The sequence below is a fragment of the Rhinopithecus bieti genome, unplaced genomic scaffold (genome assembly GCF_001698545.2).
Source record: "Rhinopithecus bieti isolate Rb0 unplaced genomic scaffold, ASM169854v2 scaffold_11110, whole genome shotgun sequence".
Taxonomy (NCBI): Eukaryota; Metazoa; Chordata; class Mammalia; order Primates; family Cercopithecidae; genus Rhinopithecus; species Rhinopithecus bieti.
In genome coordinates, this window is record NW_016806890.1 from 1,579,352 (window position 1) to 1,588,162 (window position 8,811).

At 41.6% G+C, this 8,811-nt stretch overlaps 1 protein-coding gene across 2 annotated transcripts in view; it reads left to right on the top strand.

Moving 5' to 3' along the window:
* The window catches only part of DCDC2 (doublecortin domain containing 2), a 195,906-nt gene that overhangs the window by 79,086 nt on the left and 108,009 nt on the right, over nt 1-8,811 (top strand). For both annotated transcript variants that reach the window (XM_017878555.1, XM_017878554.1), the window contains one exon: nt 7,014-7,176. In XM_017878555.1, the coding sequence (XP_017734044.1) occupies nt 7,014-7,176 (163 nt within the window). The remainder of the gene's footprint in view (nt 1-7,013; nt 7,177-8,811) is intronic.

Here is an 8,811-nt window from a genome sequence, read left to right on the forward strand (position 1 = left end):
TGTGGTACTTCATCACCTGGCACAGCTTGCACAGAGCAGGTCTCACTGGTGCTGCCAAGTGAGAGAATGGATAAGGGGATCCTCGAGGAAGATGGTGCAGTGAGAACTACAGAGGGCCCAGACTTGAGGCAACCTAACTTCACAGGTGTGGGGTGAAAGAGGAGTGAGAAGAGTATTTTAGTAGGTGAAAACGATATCAGAGCAACTATAAAGCTAATACTCATGAAATTAGGGATTGGAAATGGTATTTTGCTTTTTTTGTTTTTCTTTAGGACTTTGTAGCAGAATCCTGTCTGTGTACTATATAGATATTAGCTTGTTAATTCTCACACTGCAGCTAGAGGAATGATGGTTAAACAGAGACACATTGTAATTGAATAAATTGACCCCAAGTCACAGGGAAAGTCGACGTCAGGACCAAAATCATGACCCAACTCTTTGTATTCACAGTGACTGAACTTTGGATTGAATGATATGTTTACTATTGTGAAATTTGAAAAACTAAAATTTTCATTAAAAACGTGTAGAGCCTTTCCTGCTTTAAAATGCATGTGTAGGTACACACATGCAATTTTATTTCTTGCTCATTTGTAAGTTTTTTAGACTGTGTGCTGTGAATACTGTGATACATCAAGGTCATCAGATCAGTTCATCTGATTGAATTTTCCACGTGTTCGGCACAGTAGTAAGCCCCAGGAATATAGCAATGAGCGCAAAGATCTGATGCTCTCTCTGATACTCATAGTCTACTTGAGGAGACAAAGGTGAAACAAGCGATTCCATAAATCAATAGATACTTATGAAGTATGATAAAAATGAAAGAAAAGTGTAGAGTAATATGAGAGACAATAAAAGAAAAACACATCTGTGTCAGGAGAGGCCTCCTGGAGGAAGTGACATTAAACAAAGACTCAGAGTTATAAGGTATATTTGCATCCCATAGAAAGCAAAGTTGTCAAACGTTCCATGCTATGACTTAGAAAAATGATAGCAGAGTTTGTCCCTCTTTCTACAGTGTTCCCATAGCACCCTGTATTCATCCACTCCATCCGTCATCCATTCCAAACATATTCACTGAGCTCCCACTAAGTGCCAGGAACTACTGTAGGCACTGAGCGTATAGTGGTAGATAGACAAGGACTTATGGTGCTTTCATTCTAGTGTGTGTGTGCATGCGCGCGTTTGTGTGTGTGTTGGTGGGGAGTATGGATGGGATGAATGGGAGTAGATAGATGATCAACTAATAAACAAATGTACAAATAGTTTCAGATGGTGATAAGTGCTACGGGGAAAATAAAATGTGGCAGGGCGTGATGTATATAAAATTGTCTGAAACTGAGACCTTAATGATATGTAATGGAGCCAGTTGTGCCAGGGATGAGGCAGGGGAAGAAGAGCATCCAAGGCAGAGGAAACAAAGTCATATCGGCCCTTGCTAAAGAGCCTGGCATGTGAGGAGGGAAGAAAGAAGGCCATGGATGAAATTAGAGAGGCAGGCAGGGCTCAATCATGCAGGCATGCAAAAAGTTTGGATTTTATTTCTTGATGGGGTGCCGTTTGAAGGTTGTAGGGAGGAAATGATATAATTTGCTTTAAATTTTTTTTTGTTTTGTTTTGAGACGGAGTCTCACTGTTGCCCAGGCATGATCTTGGCTCACTGCAACCTCCGCCTCCCAGGTTCAAGGAAGTCCCTGCCTCAGCCTCCCAAGTAGCTGGGATTACAGGTGCCCGCCACCACGCCCAGCTAATTTTTGTATTTTTTTTTAGTAGAGATGGGGTTTCACCATTTTGGCAAGGCTGGTCTTGAACTCCTGACCTCATGATCCACCTGCCTTGGCCTTCTCAAAGTGTTGGGATTACAGGTGTGAGCCACCATGCCTGGCCTGCTTTACATTTTTAAGTGCTCATTCTGGCTGTGGTATCTATAGAGAAATGGGTCGGGGCAAGAATAGATGCAGGAGGCAGTGGGACACATACAAGTATGTGGGACACATACAGGTGAATTTGATAGGTGGCTGCAGTGGGGTTGGACATCTATTATAACTCTTCTTTGAGTATATGGTCATTGATTGATTCGTTGATCCAACAACTATTTATTGAGTTCATATGATGTCCTGGGCACTGTTCTGGTGCTTCAGGGCCCAGAGATTCTAAAGTACTAAATGCACAGAGGTTACATTCCAGAAACAAATGTACAATACATGTGATATACACCAGAGATAAGCATGAATAAAAATACATGAAGACATGGGAAGAGGAGGTGAGAGAAGGTGCTATTTCAGCTGGGTGGTTGGAAAGTCCTCTTTCAGGAGGTTACATTTGAGTAGAGGAGACTAACCCCTGGCACAGTGCTTGGTGCTTGGTAGGTTCTCACTAACTTGGCTTAGGCAGTGTGTGAATGTTTGGCATTGAGCCACACAGAACTTCCTATGCCAGTAAATCCAAAGTCACAAGCTCGATTTTTAACAGGATTAATTTACTCCTTTCCTTTAATGAATCGGTTCCCTGGAGAATGCATGCATTTTATAGATCATTAGCTGCCTGGCACTGAGAGGAGGGATGTGAGTGAAGGGGACTGTGTGGGGAGTGCTTAGCTTCCAGCTTTAGGAACCACTGCAAAATCAATGGGGAAGGCACCCTAAGCTCATGATGCAAATCAAAGTGGTCACAGAACTAGAGTTTTAGAAATTTATTTTTCCCTACATGACTTTCTAGGAATTGCTCTTTTGCATATAGAAGAGAGTGTGGATGAGGGACTGGTAGAACTTGAGAGGGAAAGAGAGAAAGCAGCTGCCATAGTCTACACAGGGACCCCTGCTGGTGCATAATTGAGTCCGTCTGGGAGCCAGGGGAATGCCTCGTGCAAAGCAAGACAGACCAGAAGTCATTTCTTATACAGACTCAGTGCTGCCAGAGTCACAGAAATGAGCATGTTGAGGAAAATTTTAAGTTGTGATTCTAGCCTTAAAAGCAAAAGGAAGATGTAAATAAATTATCTTAAATTCCCTGAGCTTGAAAAATATACGCATCTGCAGAAGGCTGTTTTCTAGTGGCAAGGTGACACCATGTAGAATCACAGCACCCTCTATTGGAAAAGATGAAAAAAAATCAGGAAAGTGTTTGAAAGTGAAAACCAAGGACTATGTGATCTTTTGTTGTTCTTATTACCATTTGACTTATACATCTTATGGTCAGTAGTTTACAGGATCAAATATTATGATTTATAAGGTTTTGATAAAAAACATTTCATTATTATCCAAGTATCAGAGTGTCACTGTGAAGCAAGTTATAAACATATTAAGATAAATTCCTCACACTCCCAAACTCCATTTTGCCATGGAGGAAACTGAAGCTGGTATAGGTAAAAGGGCTTCTTACTCTTGTCATCACCAGATATGCAGATGAGAGAAATGTCAGGTGGAGTCACCATCTAGTCCCCGCCCACCACCCCCGGCTTATAATGTCTCTGGGTGTACCCATGAAATACACACATTGTGAAGGCTGGTCACTGAGGCAAACCTCTCACAAAATTATTTTAAATTTGATGTTTTTTGGTCTACACGTTTTTGGCACATTTTCATGGGAACTGGAAATTAGTTATTACTCAATAATTGAATGCATGAGTGTCAACTGCCAAATCTATGCATTATGTAGTTATTTGAACCAATTAGTCTTTCTTCATGCTCCAAAATTACGCTTTTTTTGAGTGTTTTTATCAGAAATTTGATAAATCGGAACGTTCCTCTCTATTCATAAACAAGAGAGGTGACTTAGAATGACATGCACTCCAGAGTGGGGCTTCAGCGTCTCCCTTTTCATGCCCCTTTGTGAGTAATGCTTTCCCCAGAGAGCTGCAGAAAATGATCCTGCTGAGCTCCAGGGTTTCTCATTCATTGGGTTCCATTCCAGTCCTTGCAAGTTCAACAGCAACTCAGAACATTCTAGTAAGCTTGCTAACTGCTTGTGAAAGGTTGATCCTCTCATCTAAAACTTTAAAATTTTAAAAATCGACCAGGTGTGGTGGCTCACGCATGTAAATCCCAGCACTTTGGGAAGCTGAGGTGGGTGGATCACCTGAGGTGAGGAGTTCAAGACCAGCCTGGTCAACATGGTGAAACCCTGTCTCTACTAAAAATACAAAAAAATTTAGCTGGGTGTGGTGGTGTGCACCTGTAATCCCAGCTACTTGGGAGGCTGAGGTAGGAGAAGCGCTTGAACCTAGGAGGTGGAGGTTGCAGTGAGCTGAGATCGCACCATTGCACTCCAGCCTGGATGACAGACTGAGACTCCATCTAAAACTAAACTAAAATATTAAAATCTTGGGATGAAAGACTCCATTGAGAATAAAAGGGACTATGAGACTTGGCTGATGGTTTTCGCACCTCTACTATAATCATATATCTATTTCTTCTGCCAGACAGTTTATGGAAGAGCTTAAGATTCTCAAGAAAGAATCCTCAAAGAAAAGAAAAGAAAAGAAAAAAAAAAAGAAACCTCTGGTTGCAGTTACCATAATAATTAAATGGAAACTGTATGTTTAAATTGCAGTTGGAATAGGAAATTAAATTACACGAAAAGTGTTATAGATTTGGACAAGTTTTCATACTGTTAATAAACCTATGCATAATTCATTTACTTGTAGGCTATGACAAAATAGCATAAATAACTTCATTTGTAAAGCTGTGAATTTTTCTATTCCTAATTGGATGATGGCTAAATCCATTTAAATGCTTCTGGATGACTGAATATATAAATGTTTAAAATGAACAGTTATAATAGTTTTCTAGGCAGATTTGTTTATTTAATTTACTACATTTACTTTCAGACAGAAGCATAGTACAGATGTTGCATAAAGATTACACTCAATATGGTATGAGTTTGAAATGATTTTTAAGAAAAAGATTAACTCTCTGCTCTTGAAGAAAGCATTCTGATACTTATTAAACCAACACTATACATCACGCACTGTACTAGTCACTCAATAAGCCTTATCATTGCATCGTCATGCTAGACCCAAAGGCAAGTACATTAACTCCACTCAAATAATGAGGAAACTGAGGCTTAGGGAAATTAAGAGTTAGTTAGCCCATGGTCCCTTGTGTTCAGTGGCAGAGCAGTAGCTCTCAGCCAGGTATTTGGGGTTTCTAAAACTTGCATTTTTCCCACTACCTGTAGCCTCTCACCATATACTCTCAGGTAAGTTTAGAACCTGACCATCTGACAGCCAAGACTGCCTTAGTAAAAGGGAGTTTCTTTTTCTTTTTCTTTTTGTTAGAGATAGGGGTCTCACTCTGTGGCCCAGGCTGGAGTACAGTGGCATGATCACAGCACACTGCAATCTCAAACTCATGGGTTCAAGAGATCCTCCTGTGTCAGCCTCTTGAGTAGCTGGGGCTATAGGCATGCACCAGCACACCAGGCTGATTTTTAAAATTTTTAATTTTAGAGGTGGAGGGTCCTGCTAGGTTGCTTAGGCTGGCCTCAAACTCCTGACCTCAAGTGATCCTCCCACCTCTGCCTCCTAGGTAGCTGGGACTACGCTTAGGGTGGCCTCAAACTCCTGACCTCAAGTGACCCTCCCACCTCTGCCTCCTAGGTAGCTGGGATTACACTTAGGCTGGCCTCAAACTCCTGACCTCAAGTGGCCCTCCCACCTCTGCCTCCTAGGTAGCTGGGACTACGCTTAGGCTGGCATCAAACTCCTGATCTCAAGTGATCCTCCCACCTCTGCCTCCTAGGTAGCTGGGACTACAGTCTGGAGCTACCATGCCTGGGAAGAGGCAGTTTCTTGCTGTAGCAGTGGCCAAGCAGAGGCTTNGGGACTACACTTAGGCTGGCCTCAAACTCCTGACCTCAAGTGACCCTCCCACCTCTGCCTCCTAGGTAGCTGGGACTACGCTTAGGCTGGCATCAAACTCCTGATCTCAAGTGATCCTCCCACCTCTGCCTCCTAGGTAGCTGGGACTACAGTCTGGAGCTACCATGCCTGGGAAGAGGCAGTTTCTTGCTGTAGCAGTGGCCAAGCAGAGGCTTAGTATCAGCACAGCTGTTCCTTGCAGTAGCCCCCAATGCAGTGGCTGCTATGTGGCTCCCCAGGGACTGTACTGGCCCAGTGATAAGAGCCACTGAAACTCAACCTCCCTCTTGTGTGGAGGAGCCCACTTTTGGCAGCCACAGGGTCTTCACTGTGAGAGACACATGGGGACTAGAGATAACCATGGAAGGTGTGATCACCCTGGCTGCCTTGCAGGAGTAGGGCAAGCAGCTGCGCAGCTCCCTCAGGAACAAGTGGGGACATGTGGTCCTGAGCCTCTTGAGTCTGTGTGTTGCTTTGGATTTGCGATTCTTAGAGACCGTGGTGGTCACCAACAGACTCATTAATATTTGGAGAATTTCTACAAGCACAGTGTGTGGCTGCTTGTAGGATGACATCTATACACCCATAGCGACAACTTGTTAATAAGGTATTTGTAGATTAATTGATCACTCTGGGGGAAGTCACCAATTCTATCCAATAGACACTGGTTGATTCTGCAGAAAGGTGCAGGAGTGAGAGGATTGTTAAGGCAGTGGATTTACAGTGGTTTTGGAGGCAGCTGCTCTGCGCCTGACTGGCTACAGGACCTTACACAAGATTTATCCTCTAAAGCCCACTTGCTCATCTATACAGTGATGTAGTAACAGTAGTGTCTATCTCACTAGCATGAGGCTAGTGAGCTAGTAACTAGGGCTAGCATGAGGATTGAGTGAATACAACTTTACAGAATACCTGGTACATGTTAGAAAACCCAGTGATTGTTAGCTATTATTTTTATCCTCCTTCCTCTCCTAGACCCTTTTGCCTCCAGGAAGATACATTTGGAGTTAATGTATAAAGATGGACAGTTGCAGAACCAGGACAATACACGTCCCTGCGCCTGCTCTGCTTACCAATAGTTAATGACATGTATTTACTGGGAATCTTTTTGAGAGTTCATTAGCGAATAATAAAGGTCTAATACTTTGCCATTTAGGGAAATGATCGCCAATCTAAGTCAACAATTGGATCCAGTGACAACTCATCTCCTCAGCCCCTGAAGAGGAAAGGGAAAAGAGAAGATGTGAATTCAGAAAAACTGATGGAAGTGAAACAAAATGTAAAATTAAAGAATTCACAAGAAACCATTCCAAACAGTGGTAAGTGTGTTGTTATTATCTTAAGGCTGTGATAAAATTTTAATTCTTAAATAGATCCATTGTTTCTCTGGGCCCACAGAAGCTATTCCTTATTTTCATATATGAGAGTTTTCAAAGAAAATTGTATTTGTATATGAGAGATGATGCTGTTTTTATGCTTGGTTTTTATTTGCAATTAGATGTGCCATGAGAATACTTGTTTTGAGATCAAATGTGTCTTATGGTAGTCTTATTTTAAAAGTATATTTTTTTCATCCTCTGCTCCCACTGATATTGCTTGTTTAATATTTTTACCTACAACTACTATGATATTGGTCTCTTATTTGTGTATCTGTAACCCTTGCCCACATTCATTATGATTTATTAGTCAAAGATCATCTTTCCTGAAAAGTCATTTTGTTAATTATACTGATAACCAAGAGAATACTGAACAGACATAACATTTTATCAGTAAACAATAACCTATTCAGCAAAATTAGATGTAGTTTCATCTTCACTAGCAGGTGAGAGATGGTATAAAATAAAATAAAAAATTGCATTAGTCGAAGATTTCATTGGTATGAGATAAAAGTGTGGTAGACTAAGGAAGTATGCAATGAAAATTGTTAACTTTGATGTTAGGTTTTTGTGAAGAGGGTTGATTTTTGGTTTTATTCCCAGCGTGTTCTCAGAGTGGAGTGATGCTGGGGTGGAAATGACTGGCTGGGAAGCAGACCAGTGGGAAAGACTACTGCTCCTCTTGCCCTGAGATCCCCTCATACACCCCCCCACCCTCCCCACCCGTGGGACAGTGGGGGGTGCCAGGAAGAGGACTGATGGAATCAGGTTTCAGATTAATGGGCAAAGCCCTATCTTCCACCTGGGAGCTCCAGCTTATTTCAAAGTCAATATGAAGAGTCACATTAGTGTTAGAGCTAATATGAACTTCACAACTGAGGAGACAGTTTGAACTCCTCTGAGGGTTTAGAGGAAGGTGCACAAATGATTAAAGAGTCAGAACAAAGATGGGTGAGGTTAGGTTAAAAGAACAGGCAAAATGGGTGAACCAGTTCCATAGAGAAGTGGAGGGGTCTAAATCATCAAAGACCTAAATGATGGAGACTAGCTGGAAGTCAGGAGTCCTAGATTCTCATCCCAGCTCTGCCATTGACCTTGGGCAACTCATTTAACTTTTTTTCTTTAGCTCTGTTATCTGTCTGAAAAATGTGGGTTCTTATTAAGATTTCTCTTTAAAGTTTTGATTATCTTGAAATTTGTACAGTCCTTTCCCGTGAGTAGAGAACAAGGAGGCTAGGGTGTCATAGAGTCAGCAAATATTTACCGAGTGACTATTATGTGACAGGAATCAAAGAAAATAAATTAGGCCCGAAGAACATATCCTACCTTGAGCACTAAAAATGAGAGAGGCTTTAAAAGATTAATAGTTACTAGACTGTGAAGCCCCCAAAGCCTTGGGCTATGTCCTACTAGTTTTTTCTTATTCCCAGCAACGGCACAGTCTGATAGATACAAGGCACTTAATAAATGTTGAGTGAATCAATGATGGAAGTTTAAAAAATAGTTAATTCTATAACATTTTAATACCCACTGTGAAACAGGACCTGTCTTAAACTTCTCATTTTTTTTTTTTTTTTT